Source organism: Eublepharis macularius, chromosome 6 (assembly GCF_028583425.1).
Source record: "Eublepharis macularius isolate TG4126 chromosome 6, MPM_Emac_v1.0, whole genome shotgun sequence".
In the NCBI taxonomy this organism is placed as follows: domain Eukaryota; kingdom Metazoa; phylum Chordata; class Lepidosauria; order Squamata; family Eublepharidae; genus Eublepharis; species Eublepharis macularius.
The window spans coordinates 130,059,501-130,078,309 of record NC_072795.1 but is presented as its reverse complement, the minus strand read 5'-3'; the positions used below and the strand labels follow the sequence as shown (position 1 = coordinate 130,078,309).

Sequence of the window (18,809 nt, the reverse complement as noted above, 5' to 3'; positions counted from 1 at the left end):
TATGCTGGTGTGGGGGGAGAGCACTGTTGCCGGTGGGAGGGGCACGAGTGAATTTTTTCCACACTGAACAAATCACAGCTTCCAAACAGGGATATCAGTCAGCAAAAAAGTGCAAGGAAGAGGTGTTTGTTTGTTTTTAAAAAAAAACGTTTAAAATTCTTCCTCCCCAAAGTGGATTTTAATTTAAGAACAACATAGCAAACCCTGATCGCGGCATTATTACTACCATCAGTGTAGTCATGGGGGTGGGGCAAGAAGCGGTAACGATCTATTAAAATGGGTTTATGGAAATAATATACCAATCACCTAAAATCTAGAAGGGAAAGCCCACCCGTTTCAAACAGCACACAACGTCCTTTAACATGCGGTTATTTAAACCAATTAAGTCCCTCCCTTTCTCTTCCGAAATATTAAAACCCAATTATTTAATTATTTGTCATTATGCCGACTAGTACTATAGACAAGATTATCACGTATGATAGCAATACCTAGCAGGAAAGCAAGCTAGGGCATTTCCAGTTCAATCCTAAACAGAGTTACTCTGGTCTAAGCCCACTGATTTCAATGAACTTAACAGACTGGTTACGTAACCCTGTTTAGGACTGCACCACTGGAGACACAAATGTACTTTCATAGATACTTCAGCAGTACAGAATTCTAGCAATTTAAAATAAGGGAACAGAATGAATGTCACCTGCAAAGGCTGTTGGGGTGTGGCAAATGAGCACTGAATCTCACTTCCCCGTTCATCTCTTCCCATGCAAAGATGAATTTGGGATCTTTCTTCTTAATTTTGTCATGCCTATGGGGGGGGAAAGAAATCGTTAGCGGAGACAGAAGGCAGAACAGGAGCCAACCAAGCCCCACCCACACAATGCAGAAGACAACATACTCTAAGAGCATCTGCGGCACACACCTGTCAACCCTCCTTTGAAACGACTGAAGGAAAGATCTTACAGCACTTCCTTAGGCAGCTTGTGCCCCAAAGGAACTACTTTTGCAGTTACGATGTTTACCCTACCATCTAACTTAAATCTCCCCCGCTGAACTCAAACTGACATTCCCCTTGTTCAACTTGAAAACGCTTTTAAGCATTTGAAAACAAGGACACAATCCCTCTCCCCTTCTCTCTAGACAAAACCGTAATTTGCATTCTTGGCCATACTTCCACCTGTTTCTGTCTTGTCCTCACACTTCCTGACAATGTAGTGCTCAGGGTATAAAAAGCCCTGCAGACGTCCACAGAAGTCACTAGGCTACTGAAATATTAACACGCTTGTCTGCCCACACAGAGCCCATGATAATTATTTGTGGGATATCAATAGTATGGGGAGGGGAGCAGAAAATGCCCCCCACCCACTATTTTCCGGTGTACAAAACCTTCTCTGGCTGCTTGCCAGCAGGCTATCCTCGCTCAGCTCAGGAAACTAGGCGATTATTTACAGCCTGAAATACAATATTCTACACAGAGATTAAACTGCAAGTAAGGCAATGAGAATTAGATTTAGTTCACGGTCCTTCAAGATGGGCTATCTGTAAGTTTTCACAGTGGGGCTCCTTAGGGCCAGCTTAGATTGAGGGGTAGAGGCATAAGCCGACTTTACACACAGTCTTGATCTACATTGCTCCCCACCCTGAGTCTGAGAATTAAGTTTCAAAATCACTGGGAACTATAATAAAGAGTCCAGTGGCACCTTTAAGACTAACCAACTTTATTGCAGCGATGCATCTGATGGAGAGAGCTGTGGCTCTCGAAAGCTTATGCTACAATAAAGTTGGTTAGTCTTTACGGTGCTACTGGACTCTACTATTTTGCTACTACAGACTAACACGGCTAACTCCTCTGGATCTATGACTGGGAACTATGAAGACAAAACATGTCCAATTCTAAGAGACAGGCTTCCCAAGTGGAGTCTTAATGTAACATTTCAAGAACCCAGAGGGCTTGTGACAGCAGAGATACAAGTTCACTTTATCAGCTCCTCTGCATAGGGGAAAGGCAAGCAATGGTCTCATACCCCAGTTAGTCCACAACACAAGAATCTTACCAGGTAACAGGCTGCTGATTGTGTAAAAATGGTCTAAATCCTGTAATGCACTCAAATATTACAGTTCCAAAGCTCCAGTAGTCTACAGAAGTCGTGTAGGGCTTATTATCAAAGAGTTCTGGTGCCTTAAACAAAATACAGCAATAAAATGTGTAAGGAATTTCTGGAGATTGTGGGAGAGTACCCCCTACACAGAGGCAATCTGCTGCATGGAAATAAAAACTTGGGGCAGTTTCTGTCCAAATACACAAACCATTTTAAAAATCTTACCAAATACTGTAAGGTCCCAACAAAAGATGTGCATAAGGTTCCTTGATCCAGATCTTTGGCATATCCCAAGTCTATAATTTTGTGAATTATCTGGAAATAAGATTAAAATACAACCGTATTTATTTATGCAACTTGGGTCTTTCTGCTGCTTTTACCACTTTGGCTTTTCTTCTCCTTTGCTCCCTCTCAAATATTCCTTCATTGCCCCCATTCCTCCATCGCCTCTCAATTTTTGATTCTTGGGTAAATGCAATCAGAGCCCAAAACAAGTTCCTTTCTGTCAAGTCAACTATACACTTGATCTTACTCCCAATTTTAGCAGATGACTTGGTATCTGATCACACCCTTCAGCTGTGTGTGTCGGGATGTGAACCTTCCTGCATGACTTCAGTAGCATTATCAGTGCTACCACTGGCCACGTCACTAGCACTCATTCCAAGATTCATCTTTGATCCTTTCCATTGATTCTCATAGTGAGTCTGTTATTAGAATTTACACTGTTTTTCTAATAATTCACCCTTTCAATACCATCTATATCACCAAGACTAGGAATTTGCAGGTGCATCTGTAATTAAACTGTTATTTCTCATACTGTTACGCCGGTCTTATCACCTGTTTTTCCCAACCTGCTAAGACTCCTGATTCTTATTAACTAGAATCAGGGCTTTTTTCTGGGAAAAGAGGTGGTACCACATGTGCCCCCGGTTCCACATGTGTGCGTGCAAGGTGCACGCATGCCCCCAAGGCCAATGACGTCACTTTGAGTCAGCTGGAATAAGGGGGGATTTTTTAAAAGTTTAAATCGCCCTCGGAGAAAACGGTCACATGGCTGGTGGCCCCGCCCCCTGATCTCCAGACAGAGGGGAGCTTAGACTGCCCTATGTGCTGCCGAGCAGGGCGGAGGGCAATCGAAACTCCCCTCTGTCTGGAGATCAGGGGGCGGGGCCACCAGCCATGTGACCATTTTCAAGAGGTTCCGGAACTCCGTTCCCCCACGTTCCTGCTGAAAAAAAGCCCTGACTATAACCTGTGTGAAACAGCCTGGCCCAGAAAGTGTTGCTGATGTTCAGTCAGAGAATAGCATGTTGGAGAAAGCCCATCAATGCTAGAATGGAAGAAGAGACGGAGCTTTGAAGATGCTGATGGGGGAAAGGTCTGCAGGAGGGGCATCACTTGTTCAAGATGTGGAAGGAAATGCAGTTTGCCCCATAAGGCTTGATCGGGCTGAATGGGTCCCCGTGGTAATAACCATCTTTCTGATGGAAGGTATAGTTCCAGAGGTTCCGAAAGAATCAATCATGAGATACTTCCTGTAGATTACATCCCTGAACTCAAATGGCCTTAAATAATGGCCACCCATTCCATTTTTGTGCAAGGTGTTTGACCTGGTGGTAAAATGGTAAAGAGTCCAGTAGCACCTTTAAGCCTAACCAACTTTATTGTAGAATCAGCTTTTGAGAACCACAGCTCTCTTCGTCAGATGCAGAGAGGGTACGAAGAAACTGGCCAGAGATATATAGGTGGTGAGGGGAGAGGGTGTAGGGAGTGAGGACCATGTAAATGCAAATCAATTGCAAACGTCGTGAAAGAGGCGGAGTGCATAATCCAGGCGGGGTGTGACCCCTTCCCTCCATTGTTGGATCTGAATGGAATGCCTGAAGGCAGTCACTTCTGATAATGAGATAACCATCCAGAGTGTCTATTTAATCTGAGTCTGACTGAGTCAAATTTACATACGAATTACACGCAGTTAGTCTTAGAGGTGCTACTGGACTCTACTATTTTGCAACTACAGATTAACACGGCTAACTCCTCTGGATCTATGACCCGGGGGTGGCTCCACAGCTTCAGGTTGTGCCAGAAGCTTAGGATGGAGACTGAGGAGTGGAGTGGCTGTAAGCCTCAGGACAGCCTCTCCATCATACACAGGCCTCAGGCCTCACAGCCAATTTCCCTGCAGGTTTATCCTTCCCAAGTACTCTCCGAGCCTCAGGACTGGACCAAGATAACTGGAAGTAAAAGCTAGAGCCAATCACTGATGAGCAGAGTTGTGCCGGGAGGGAAGGAGGGTATCAAGCCAAAAATGGACGAAAGACTTCCAGATCTGGTGCCCAGATCACCCAAGACTTTTCACTTACCTTTCCCCCTTCATCCTGAAGAACAATATTTTCAGGTTTCAAGTCTCTGTGTATTATTCGGTTCTCATGCAAGTACAGGATGCCGGAACCTAGAATTGTTGGAGGAAGATCTTTTAGACAAATCTTTTAAGACAAATCTAGATCCACTTTTCCTTTTACTAGCTAGAGAATATCCCAAAGAGCAAAACATGAGCTGCCACAGCAGGAGGAATTCACTTTTAATTATTGCACATTACACATTGATTTGCAATTCTGCAATTAGTAGTGTATTTTGCATTATCTATATTGCTTCACCCAGACTTTAGTTATTCAGTGATACTTGGAGGGGGGGAAACGCCTTGTCTTTTACGTTTCTGAGATTTTTGTTGTTGTTGCATGCCTTCTAGGGAAGGGTCGTCCTGGCTGTGATTGTAACCGTCTCTTGCCTTTTACTGTCTCTCACCTTGCAAGAATTGGAAAGACGCCTGCTATTTGAGTTAGTGGTTTTGAGACAGATCCTAGAGTAAACTATTAGTAGAAGGGGTGGGAGATTTACAACCATTTCTCCCCACACTCGCACTGCAGACCTCTGACTCCCCTCTCAGGTTGTTTCTGGGTAGTTCCATCCCCCAGGAGCACCATTTCGTGCAGCAGCAGGTGAGAAAGGCCCTTTCTGCTAACAGAAATCTCTTCCATTAGCTAGGATTTACCATGGGATCCAAGCTATTATCTGTTCAAGTTTCTTATTATAACTGAAGATTTTCTGCTGAGAGCTAGGCCACGTTGCTTGGTTGTCACAGATCTCAGGATTGTCTGTAGAGTCAAAAACTGTGTATTTAGAGAGAGGGAGATCTGCACAGAGGTGGAGGCCAACCTCTTTTGAATTTCAACGTGACTATTTTTCATCTTTATTATTATTTTATTATTTATTTTAATTTTTATTCCGCCCTCCCCGCAAGCGGGCTCAGGGCAAACCACATCACTTAAAAGCCACAATAAATATTACATTTCCATAAAAAACAATTTAAAACATTTAAATTCAAGCAAGTGTGCTCACTTGCTTACATTTTTGTAAACAAACAAAAAAAATCTAAACATGCCTAGCCTGGTCCCACATTTTATTTATGCTAAATCAAGTATTCATGATTGAATGGTTCGCCTATCTGCTGTATTTAGCAGATAAATCTAAAATAACGGAGCTCTTTTTCACTGGATCCTCATTTCTGGTGATCTGTCCTCCCCTTACAAAGACCATGCAACATGATCCTTCAAATAAAACCAGAGATATTTTAATTCAAGTAACAGTTCCAATTCAAAAGGACGTTTCACGTTTGCAGAATCTTTCCAGATGGTTTTTTAGAAGTGCTTTTATTCAGTGCTACACAGTATGCAACACTCCTGTTGTAAGGATCTTGCTTTCCCATTGAATCCCCAATGCCTCCTAGGGAAGACACAATTTTTTCCCATCTGCCCATCAAATTAGCATGTCACTTGCAATTATGATGTGTTCCACATGAACTTATTGCACAGTGTCCATGACATCAGAGGTGATGAGCTGCAACCCCGTCTACCTTTATGCCTGGGCCACTGTGGCCTTTTTATTTTGTCCCGCCCTATGACTTTATGATGTGAGTTCGTATTAGCCCTGAACAAAACCAAACAAACCAAAAAACAGAAAAAAGGAGTGAGTACCAAGAAGACTACTATTATAATTAAAATCAGTTGGAAAGATTTAAGACACTTCTGATAGTCACACGAACAGAATTTCTCTCTCTCTCTCTCTCTCTCTCTCTCTCTCTCTCACACACACACACACACACACACACACACACACAGAGGACTATGAATGTCTGAATATGTCAGTGCAGAGTTTGGTTTCCTAAGAATCTGTTTCATTCTCCCTATTTCTAGACTTCACAGTATTTCTTGAATCAACTCTTGTCTGAGGAGGGGAGCTTTAACTCTCGATAGCTTACACTCTGAAAATTTTGTTGATCTCTAAGATGCCACTGGTCTCAAATTCTGCTATTCTACGGCAGACCAACATGGCTACCCACCTAAAACTATCCTGAATCAACTGAAAGGGCTCTTCTACAGTAGCTGAAAGAAAAGTGCTTTCTCTGCCTCTTAATGGTACCCAGGACTTGGGGTCTACACTGTTGTATGACCCTCTTGATAACCCTCAATTCTTTACTTTAATGATACTGCTCATACAGCCTATTCAGCTCTGAGCAGTGCCACACTAGAATTAGAGTTAAAATAGGTAAATCTTTTAATATATAATCTGTATAATATTAAAAGTTTTTTCTTTAACCAGTTGGGAGAGGAACTTGGCTACTGCTAAAGTAGTATTAAAATCCACCCCTGCTAAGAGGAGCCTCAAATTGTCCTCTATACTTCCTGGGTCCTGGATATAGAGCTTGATCCATCTGTCTCTTGCCGCATTTAGAATATTACATTCAAATAGACAGGGTTGAAGAGTGTCTATTTGGCCAGAGCCACATTGGCAGAGTCGCCCAGAATAGGGAACCCTATTTAAACGTCCCAGCAACTCTCCTGATGGAATGGCATTCAATCTGGCTAACATAAATAATCATCGATAACACAGAACTGTCAAGAAATTGGAGTAAGCTGGAAGGGATTGTGGCAGTGTTAAACCCAAGTATATCAGTGAGCATACTCTACGTATTCTTATCATAGTGCTTCTATAATCCACTTTACTCAAACAACCTAAGATCGAAGAGAGAGCTGCTGAAGGCCCTTGTTCTTTCATATTATGAGGGTTAATACCAAGGCCTGGACACGGATAACCCTCAATTCAAACCCTTGATAAAAATATTCATCTTTCTGAATCGCAAATATATTTCTATTCAAATACTGAAATTTGAATCAGTTGTGCAAATGGGGGCAGTCAAACTTGGTAAGAGATATTCATAAAATTAAAAACAGTTCTGCACTGAGAATACCTTCAGCCCTGCATAAGCTTTAATACGTAACCTTGAGAGGTAACGAGCAAATCAAACACAGCATGAAAGGTTCTTGTCAAAAGGCATGGAAGAAAGCAGCTGACCTACCAATGTCACTAAGAACAGAAAGTATCTGGCTCTCCTTGAATCCACAGCAGTTTTCAGGCTTGTTTAATAGCTACAAGAAAGAAAAACATACTGAAATTTGAAACACAAAAATGCCTCCGTAAGGTGTTCCGTAGGGGTCAAAACAAAACATTTCTTAAGCCTAAACTTTTTAGAAGCAAGCAATTGCTTGGACAGCACAAAAACTATTTGAAGGAAAAATGGGGAGCTGGGGAGAAGGGAGGCACGCCATACTTTTTCCTGGGTTGTTTTCCATCGTTGCCTCCCCCCCCAACTTTTCCCACGATTGCTCACACTTTTGCCCCATTCACATATAAATTGGGGTGGGTAGTGGGTGGGATAGGAGCTAATATTAAAATCCACCCCCCCCCCATCACTCCAGCTTGGTATCAGAGCCAGACTGGGATAAAAGAATCTTAAAGCAACAGACTGTGGAAAGTTAAGGCAAGGGAATAAAAAGGAGAATTCAGCGTCCCTCATCGATCTGCCCTGCTTTACGTAAAAGTCAAACCCCCCACCCCCATCTTTATAATTCAGACAAACACACATCTGCCTGCCCCATCACATCTAGCTTGGCTCTTACAAGCTTACTTCACCCACGGTCCTGCAATGCCAGTACACCACACAATACGGGTTGCCAAGAACGCTAATCATTCCTGAAAACTAAAAGGGGCATCTCTCATGCCCAGGGGTCATTTTGTAGAAAAAGAGCTGGAGGAATTTATAAGCATAAGTCATTTGCATATGCCACACCCTTTGACATCACCAGAAATGTGTCATTAGCATAGCTATTTGCATATGCCACACCCCCTGACATCACCTATCCTGGCAGTTTTGGACCCAATCCTGGCCATTCAGGGCCGAAATTGGGCCCCAAATGGCTGAAAAGGGGCCCCAAATGGTCAGGATCAGGCCGCTGCTGAGCGGGAGAGTGATCCACCACCCGTCAGAGGCCCGATCCAAGCCGTTTCGGCCCCAATCCAGGCTGAAACAGGCCCAAAATGGCCAAGAGTCAGGGGGGTGGGGCCACCTGTCATGTGACCTCTTTGGGGAACTACTGGAACTGCATTCCTGTGGGTTCCCCCTCAAAATGAGCCCTGCTCATGCCAATCCAGGGCTTCTGCACAGCTATGGAGTCATAGTCCAAGCTGCAGACCCATCAGTCACAAGGCCAACAAACAACCATTACCTTCCTCAGATCTCCTCCAGAGCAATACTCCATAGCCAAAAGTGGGACATCATTTACAAGGAAATTCATTTCTTCGGGCACGTCACAGGCTTTTATGACACTGGGGTGGTTCAGCCTAAGAAACGGGAGTGGGGAATGGGGGAGGGCAGAAACGGCATGCCTTCTGAAAATGTGCTCAGGATGGTAATTAACATTTTCCTTTTGGATATCGAGTAGCTGCATATATCAAGCAACCTGTTAAAATGGAAAACTGGGGAAACCCAGTTTTATCAGTCCGTAACAGGTTTTTTTAAGATTATTTTTTATTTTTATTGCGAACAAGTTAAAAGATAGAGCAAACGAAGGAAAATAAAACGTAACAAAAACACAACTATGAAGAGCCAACAGTGGCCTACATAACTATCTACAAAGTAAAAAAACATTAAAAAGCATAATAAGCATATTATTAATCCATTACAGTTTTTCACCTGCAACACTTCCTCCTTTATTATCAGTCAACTTGTGGTCTAATTAATATCTTTTTTCTGAACAGTTTTAATGGGACAGTTGCCTCCACTTTCTGCAAAGAGCACTAGTAATTCCTTAGAAAAACTAAATTTGAACAGGGTGACGGAAAAAACAAAATTAAGAGATTACAGGAATATATTTTGCAATTTACTTGGTTTCACTGTGAAAGGGGTAAATTTCACGGTGAGCCTTTTTGCTGGCAGAAGAAAGAAAAGAGGAAAGCTGCAGGATCAGACCCGGGGCCCATCCATCCCAGCATCCTGTTTCGCACAACAGCCAGCCACCAGTTGCCCTAGAGGGCCGACACAACACAGATGCCACGGCCTTCCCTTGATGTTGCCTCCCATAGCACTGGTATTCAGAGGTTTGCCGGCTCCTTTTCGTGACCACGGCTAGTAGTCTGTCCTCCAGGAATTTGGTCTAGTGGAGTTGGAGAGTGCTCTCAAGTCATAGCTGACTAATGGCGACCCCTGGTAGGGTTTTCACGGCAAGAGACTAACTACCAGACATGTCGAGGCACTCTCCTATTTCTGTACAAAACATATCAATAGACACTGAAACTCAAATAGCAAAAACACTGAAAACTACTGATATTATCACATTAAAAGATATAGCAACGAAGGACGGTCTCATGAGCAAAATTGAGATAGAACAAAAATTTCAAAGCTCAATTCCATGGTTCTTATATCTGCAATTACAAGCTGTCACCCAACAAATAAATATAAGAAGGGTTATGACTGCAACTCAGACAAGATTTGAGCAGTTCATGGATGCTAAAAAATATCAAAAAAGGGCATGATTTCAAAAATATTTGGCCTGCTATTGTCCTCTAACATCCCTAACAATTTTAATTATCAAACTAAATGGCATAAAGATCTTAATGAAGTACTGACATTAGACAACTGGGAAAAAGTATGGGCATCAAAATTAAATAAATCCTCAACTATATTAACTAAAATACAAAGCTATAAAATTATACACAGGTGGTACCTAACACCCAAAAAAATCTCCTTAATTTATTCTTCAGCATCACCCTCTTGTTGGAAGAAATGCAATAATGAGGGTAATTTTGCTCACTGTTGGTGGGAATGTCCCTTGATATCTCAATTTTGGTCAGAAATACTAAATATTATTAAGGAAGTAACAGGGTACAATGTCCCTATGTCCCCAAAAGTAATCTTCTTGGGACTGTGGGATGAGACATCAATCCCAAATGTTAGAAGAGACCTTATCAACTCTCTCCTGGTGGCAGCTAGGAGTGCAATAGCAACCAAATGGAAGGAGCAATCTCCATCTACTACAGAACTTTGGTTTACAAAAATCTGGAACCATTTGATAATGGAAAAAATAACTGACAATCTACACCAGACAGAATATCAATCTTCGGGATCAAACTTCTGGGAAAAATGGATCCCATTTTACGAATTCATAGAAGCAAGAGATCTGCAACCTCCCTCTTCACACCATTCATTGTTGATGTATTAAAGTTGTAGCACTGTGTTAATATTTGTAAATGCAATGTATTATATTGGTTTGTTGTTTGATTATTGTTACAGTTCTAAAATTGAATAAAAATATTTTTTAAAAAAGATACTAACAAAGGTCGGTTGCCATTGCCTGCCTCTGCAACCCTGGTGTTCGCTGGAGGTCTCCCACCCAATTACTAACCAAGGCTGACCCTGCTTAGCTTCTGAGATTTGACAAGAATCAGGCTCACCTGGGCTGTCCAGAGGTTTGCTAGCTCCTTTTCGTGACCACAGCTACTAGTCTATCCTCCATGAATTTGTCTAATCCTATAACGTAACTGAGTAAGTGTATTCCTGATGACTCACTTTGAATCCCCTGTGTAGGCGCAGCCCTTCATGGCCACAATTGTGACTGCCAAGCCTCCAGCCCCAGAGCCTGGAGATGGATGGGCGCGCCTGTGGACCTTTGCAACCACGATTATGGCTGCAAAGGGCTGGGAGGTGTGCCTGCCTGCCAAGCCTCCAGCCCAAGTGTGCCCTCCTCCCCACATCGTGCCCTCCACCTCCCCAACCCAGATTGGGGTGCTTGGGAGGAGGCAATGCCTGGCCAGGCCACCCTGCCCTCCCGCTGCCCCATATCGGGGTGTTGGGGAGGGAGCAATACCCAGCCCTGCCAGCCTGCCCTCCTTCCCCCACCTCACATCGGGGCACTGGGGAGGAGGCAATGCTTGGCCCTGCTGCCCTGCCCTCCTCCTCCCAACCCTGGGGCACTGGAGAGGGGGCAGTGCCCAGCCAGACCACCCTGCCCTCCTCCCACCTGCCCCATAGTGGGGTGTTGGGGAAGGGGCAATGCCTGGCCCAGCCCCCCTGCTATTTCTAGACCCTGTTGTATTTTTTGCCACAATGGACTTTGTTGCTAGTTCTCTCATAAAAGTCCAAATTAAACATTACATCTGATCTAACACAAGTCGGGAAGCGGAACCATTAATCTCGGTTGCCTCTTCTGTTCTTTCTCCAGCTCTATAATATCCTTTTGGAGTTATGGCAAGCAGAACTATACACAGTACTCCAAATGAGACCGAACTGTAGATCTATGCAGGGGCATTACAATATTGGCCACTTTATTCTCATTCCTTTCCTAATAATGTTGCCATGGCTCCCTGAAACAGAAGCTGAAACTCGTACTGATTCTAAATTAAGTTAAATGTCAAAAAGAACTTCCCAAATGCAGAAACACAAGGACCAATTCAAAAAAGCAAGTATATTATACAATTACTCATTCCTCAACGACTAATGTGTGTCTCAACTACAGAAAACAGGATGTTTGAGACAGTGCTAATCTGCCTGCCTTCTGATCGATGAGAATACTGATACGTGAAGTCTGCCATTGCAAACTGGCCCCCAAGGCACAAAACAGGCCTTGCATTTCAGACATTGCTTTCTGGATCAGCATCCCATCACCCCCCACCCCAGCTGTAAGCAGCTCTTCTTTCACATTACAGCGCTAGGCAATACGTCATTTTTCTTCTGTCCCCACTAAATTCAGTTACCAGAGCTAGAATCTTACCAGCCACAGTCTCTTTCCTTCCTCTATCTCACACGAGTCCACAGGCATTTGTGTCTATGGGCAGCGTGTGTGTGAAGGATATGTACAGGTTAGCCCCGTTAAGAGAAATTCTCTAAATTCATCTTCACCCAATTTCTCCATGAAATCTAACAATCTTTTCCTGTTCCTCTTTTTAGGAATTTGGAATCTGGTTCAAATCAATTCCACTTTGGTTAAAAGAGGAAGAACTGGAAGGGAGATTTCTGTGAAAATTTCAGAATATTCTGCAGGTGGTCAGAGGTAAGATAAGTCTTCTAAACCTTTCTAACCTCCTGCTAATATATTAAACCCTGCGAAGGATGACTTTATAGAAGGGTATATAGAGCACCGTGTGCTGTAACAAAAAACTAGAAAGAGAAATCAAAGAGAAATTTCTCTTTTGAAAGAGAAAAAGAGGAATCAATGGATGTATTAAAAAAGCAAGATTTGGGTCCAGTAGCACCTTAAAGACCACCTAGATTTCCAGGAAATCTAGTTGATCTTTAAGGTGCTACTGAGCCCAAATCTTGCTGTTCTACTGCAGACCAACATGGCTAACCGCCTGAAAAAATTGTATCTAAAAAAGTGAATTTTGGAAGGAGAAATTCTCTCCAGAAAAACCCTAGTACTGTATGCATCTCTTCCTTCATCCTCATTTTCCCTTCCACCACCACCACAGGTCTCCTCCACAGCAAATCATTCATCGGATTTAATCCCGTTAAGGTTTAGGAAGTATTAGCAGTGTCCCCACCCCCACATGCACACAGTGGATAGCCTGTTCTGCTGACAGGTCTTATCCAGAAAGTTGCCATGACAATGTAAAATTTAAAATCCAGTCTGTAGAACTCCTGCTTCTAAAGACCAAATGGGAGCAGGTGACTCACTTCTTCATGATCTGGATCTCATGGCACCAGCGGTCTTTGTTTTTCATGCTTAATTCCAGGCGGCAAGACTTGATGGCGATCTTCGTCCCTACATCCTGCCAGGCAAGAGGAGAAAGAGAGGCATGAGGGGAAGAACGTGGGAAACAGCACTGGCAGAAGGGTTGCCAACTCTAGTTTGGGAAATTCTTGGGAGATTCGGGGGTGAAGGCTGGAAAGCAGGATTGCCAGGTAACCCTTGACAACTGGCACAGGGTTGGAGGGGTTAACTGAGTCACAGAGGGGCTCAGCTAGTTGGTAGGAAGAAAAAATGGTAGGAATGGGGATGGGAATATCATCAGCGTCCTGATGAGCTGACATCAGTTTTGGGCACATGGGAAGTGACATCAGCATGGGTTACCAACTTGGAAATTCTTGGAGATTTGGGGGTGGAGCCTAGGGAGGGGAGGGACCTCAGTGCCATGGAGTCCATCTTCCAAAGCAGCCATTTTCTCCAGGAGATCTGATCTCTGTTGACTAGAGACCAGTTGTGATTCCAGGAGAGGACGGAGTTCAGCAGGAACGTGATGCTCTACAGTCCCACCCTCCATAGCGTCCATTTTGGTGTAGTGGTTAAGAGCACGGGACTCTAATCTGGACAGCCGGGTTTGATTCCCCGCTTCTCCACTTGAAGCCAGCCAGCTGGGTGACCTTGGGCTAGTCACGGCTCTCCAGAGCTCTCTCAGCCCCACCCACCTCACAGGGTGATTATCTTGAGGATAATCATAACACGCTTTGTAAACCGCTCTGAGTAGGCATTAAGTTGTCCAGAAGGGCGGTATATAAATCGAATGTTGTTGTTGTTTCTCAGATCTTTGTTTTCTGGAGTTCCCACTTTGAGGTTGGCAACAGTAACTACTACCAGCATTTCTCCCACCCAAGGGGCGTCCCGGACCTCCTGAGCCCAAGAGCTCCTCCGTCAGACGCCTTCTAGTGTTGTCAACTCTGGGCTGAGAAACTCCTGGTGATTGGCAGGGGGGGCCTGGAAAAAGCGGTTCATCTACTGACTTCATTTACACTCCTTTCTTCCCAGCGCACAGTGGCTACGTGGTTTGGCTGCGAATCCACACTCTGCCGCTGGTTCGAATCCAGCTACTGCCGTGAGCCTCGGGTCAGCCACTCCTCTCAGCCCAGCTCCCCAGCGGCATGGCGGGGATCACAACAACACTAACTTGTTCACCGCTCTGGGTGGGGCACTCCTCTGTCTGCAAGAGCGGTGCATAGGCGCAGGTGTGGTGGTGGTGGTGATTCTCCTCCTCTGTCTTCACTACAACCCTGTGAGGTGGGTTCGGCCGAGAGGGTGGGGGTCTTCCAGAGCTGAGGAGAATCTGAACCCGCACTCTACCCACTACGCCCCTCTGCCCGCCAGTTTGGGGAGGGAGCCCAGTGGGGCCCAAGGCCTCCGCGCCCGCCCGTCCCTCCGCCCTCCCCTGCGCTGCCGGGAGCGGCGGAGGCCCCACCGGGCGCCTGGCCCGCTGAGGGGCGGCCGCTCTCTCCGCACCGCCCCGTCCCTCGGCGCGGAAGGCGCCGCCGCCGCTGCCCCGAGGCGCCTCACCCGGTGCTGGTAGAGCGAGACGTTGCCGAAGCCGCCGGTGCCCAGCCGCTCCCGCATCTCCCACGGCTCGCAGGAGGCGCCGGGCGGGCCCCCGGGCAAGGCCACGGCGGCGCCCGCCGGCATCCGCTCCATCCTCCCTCCGGCTCCGCCGCCGCCCGCCCGCCGCCGCCTCTCGCGAGACTTCCCGGGCGGGCCGCGGCGACTAGGCCCGGCCTTCCCTCCTGCCTCTCCCCGCTCCCGACCGGGCCGCGGCTCCTCCTCGGTCTTGTCTCGGCCTGTTCGCAGCGCGCTTGGCTTGTCGTTTTCATGCGCCGGGAGGTTAAGCCGAACGGGCCTGCCGCATAAGGCGGGAGGGCAGACCGGGGGAGCGGGAGATTCCGGGAGAGGGGAGCTCAGGGAGGCTGCATGTATGTCAATTATAGACCGCCTTCCTCTCTGAGACGCAAGGCGGATTGGAGAGTGTGAGGTTAGTACAATTGGTATCAAGGACATTTCCATACAGTTCTCCCTCCGGAGTTGCCATTTCCTCCAGGGGAACGGATCTCTCTCATCTGGAAGGCAGTAGAAAAGAGCCAAGAGTCCGGTAGCACCTATAAGATTAACAGAATTGGTGGTAGGGTGTGAGCTTTCGTGAGCCATAGCACGCTTCTTCAGATACTGGTATCTGAAGTGACCTGTGCCTCATGAAAGCTCATATCCCACCACCAATTTTGTTAATCACTTCTTCGTGTGTGAGCAGTGACTCACAAAATCTCATACCATAGTACAAATTTGGTAGTCTTTTGTAAGTGCTACTGGACTCTCGCTCTTTTCTACTGTTATAGACTAACATCTTGATCTAATTCCGGGAGATCTCCAGGCCGCACCTGGAGGTTGGCAAGACTAATGATGAGGTGAAAACAAAATTCGGACACGCCCCCCTCTCCAGGAGTCAATGCATTCGGATAATCCTGAAGGAGGAACCTATACTTCCTTTTAAAAAAATGATTTATGAATTTTAAAAGTGGGAGAAAACCAGCCACCATCTGAATTAGGGTTGCCAGCCTCCAGGTGGTGGCTGGAGATCTCCCAGAATTACAACTGATCTCCAGGTGGCAGAGATCAGTTCCCCTGGAGAAAATGGCTGCTTTGGAGGGTGGACTCTGTGGCATTATACCCTTCTGAGGCCCTCCCCAAATCCAGCCCTTTCCAGGCTCCACCCCCCAAATCTCCAGGAATTTCCAAACCTGGACCTGGCAACCCTAATCTGAATACAGACAAAAAAAACAAGACTACAAAAAAAAAAAGGAAACACACAACCTAGTATAGACAATGTTAAATCGAATTACTGACAGGGTTTAATATTCAACACATTTTCCAAGTTAGCTTACAAAATACAGCTAAGAGGAAATCATTAACGGCACAAGGTTTTTAAAGTATTTCTTTGAATTCTTTTTAACTAATTCCCATAATTTGAGGAAGGATTTAGTTAGATGTTGATGTTGAATACCTTTCTGATTCATATATGAAATAAAACCATGCCATGTTTCATAAATACCTGACATTTTAGCTTTGCCTTTAATTACTCTTGATATGTCAACTTTTCTGCCATAGCTATTTGCCATAGAGAACCAATGCTTCCCAAGGTCCACTTTGGTCATTTCTCTTAGTATCACCGCGGTCAAGTTCCTACTCCACTATGAATGGCACAGAAGGAAGGTTCACCTTTGCCCCTGATCATTCTCACAAGGTTGTTGTATGGATAAAATGGAAGAGAGTAGTACAATCTGAGCCAGTTGGGGGTCCCTGTGGGGAAGAAATTTGGGGTGTAAATGAAATAAATTCTCTGGCTATCTACGTTGAGGGGAGGAAGCAGGGAGAGCCCACACCACTGTAGCCCATATTAAGGAGGACACAGCTTGCAGGAGTGCCCTGTACATCTAATGAAGTGATTCTCAACAGGGGCACAATCTTGTTGGGTATTCAGGCTTTTAAGCAGCCCCTTCTTCCCACTTGCAATGGCTTCTGACCGCCAGCAAAAGAGAGCTATTTTATACAGCACGCCTCGCCCTGAGAATAAGATCCCAGATCCTAGATTTCTCCCTGGGCCCTTAAAAAAGCAGCACTCAGGAGTCAAACTTAACCATAAGGAGTTGGTTGATGGCTATAGAGTCTCACTGAAAGCCTGCCCATGATCTCTGTATTGTATGCATATTATCATAATTGCCTACATCAAAATACTGGTTTTACATCCTACGTCTTAACATGCGGCTTTAGGTGGGGGCGAGTGGGAGACAGGCATTTGATGTTACATTTACGGCGGGCGCTACTGCTGTAATCAACATTTCATCACTGAAAATAAGGTTCCTGGGATTATTTCAAGGCCAGGATTGCTGCCGGAGGAATCCCAGCACTCCCCATAGCACACAGCGGAAAACAATCCTGCCGTACATTAAGCTGACCGCAAGAGTTTCTTTAAAAAAACTATTGAATAGAATGTTGAATCTTACAATGTCGGATCCAGTGTCTCTTGCAGAAGATCCACTGAGTGATCTTTAGTATCTGGACAAGCAGTGGTAGGGCAGGGGGAGGCAAGAGAACAAGCATGACGGCCCTTGGCGGCCATGTGTGCATTTACTCACCTGGGCTCTGGGCTCAAGATGTTGTCTGTTCCCCGTTTTTTTAAAAAATTGTACTGATGTCTGTTCCCCGTTTAAGAAATTTCTCTTGGAGATACCACCTCTTCCCCCAAGGAACAATAAAGACAGTGATTTGCCAGGGGCTGTCCTGGTTCAGTAACAGAAGCTAACCACCCATTAGTCTCTTGCAGTGAAAACATCGGGAGAAGAAGAACCTGGTGCTTGATCTAGCTGCATCTCGGGCTAGTTGCTCAGAGGAAGCCGGCAGGGCAACCTGTCGTTGGTGACGCTGAAAAGCTACCGCTGTGGTTTGGCTCCTAGGTCAGTATCTTGCTGCATTAGCTTCCATCTTAGAGCAGATAAAGAGGACAGTGGTACCTAGTGGCTATTATCACTTCTGTGAGGTCAATCAGCTATAGATTTCCAAACTTAGCAACTACACAGCCATATTTCACTCTGCCTTTCCCTCTCTGTGGAAAAAGCAGATACAGAGAACAGCTTCCTGTGGCGGCCGGTGTACCTGTCCCCATCTTTCTCTAGCGAGCCCATGGCTAAAGACAGCCAATTATAAATTGGCAATGTAGTGTTGTTCTTAATAAAATCTGATTGTAGTACACCTGCGTATTTCACCTCACAGGGCAAACAGGGATAAGAAGTGGGAGGCTGAATAAACAGCACCTGTCCGATGGGGGTCTTTATTTGAACCTGCTCCACTTCTCAGAACTCATGTTTTCACATAATGGCCATTTCCACACACGTTGAATAATGCACTTTCAATGCACTTTCGCAATCCTTTTGAAGTGGATTTTTTGTTCCACACATGGAAAATCTTTTTCAAATGTTCACTAAAGAGTATTGAAAGTGGATTATCCAACGTGTGTGGAAGCAGCCCTAGTTCGATACTTCCTTTGGGGAGACCAGAATTCTCCGGTCAGCAATGAAATGCAATGAGTAGCTTTTGGGTAATCAACACCTCTCAGCCTGACCTACCTCACAGGATGGTTGAGAAAATTCAGCCCTCAACAACTTTTAAGGAATGAGAAAAAATTGAAATAAATTACAAGGCAACTTTTTCATACCCATGTTGTCCAGGTACACACCCCTGGCTAAGCGATACTGTGAGGCAAACTATGAACCTAGTGAAGGAGGCAGGAGGAGGCAAGACGGCAGACCTACAGCGCTGAATGTGGGATAGATCCCTCCCATCAGCTCTTTCAGATAGTTTAGGGATGATTCACAGCAGTTTACTAACTTCCTTAAGAATAAAAATGAAAGCAATACCAGATACTCTGTATTTCCTTAACAAAATAAAGATAGCAAGGCCCTGAGCGTTTGTTTTCCAGTCAGGAAAATAAGTTTCCGTGACGAAAAACCTTATTACTGATCTGTCTCTCCCTCTGTCTAGTTCATGATGGTTAAGAATATCTTTTTCCTTTACTCGG

At 45.1% G+C, this 18,809-nt stretch overlaps 1 protein-coding gene across 1 annotated transcript in view; it reads right to left on the bottom strand.

Moving 5' to 3' along the window:
- The window catches only part of CHUK (component of inhibitor of nuclear factor kappa B kinase complex), a 38,683-nt gene extending 23,782 nt beyond the window's left edge, over positions 1-14,901 (bottom strand). The window contains exons 1-8 of the mRNA XM_054983243.1: positions 14,750-14,901; positions 13,159-13,253; positions 8,717-8,831; positions 7,510-7,579; positions 4,457-4,545; positions 2,319-2,408; positions 2,049-2,173; positions 695-802 (exon numbers count right to left, since the gene is read on the bottom strand). Coding sequence (XP_054839218.1) covers positions 695-802; positions 2,049-2,173; positions 2,319-2,408; positions 4,457-4,545; positions 7,510-7,579; positions 8,717-8,831; positions 13,159-13,253; positions 14,750-14,881 — 824 coding nt within the window. The 5' untranslated portion in view covers positions 14,882-14,901. The remainder of the gene's footprint in view (positions 1-694; positions 803-2,048; positions 2,174-2,318; positions 2,409-4,456; positions 4,546-7,509; positions 7,580-8,716; positions 8,832-13,158; positions 13,254-14,749) is intronic.
- Between the last annotated feature and the right edge of the window lie 3,908 nt (positions 14,902-18,809).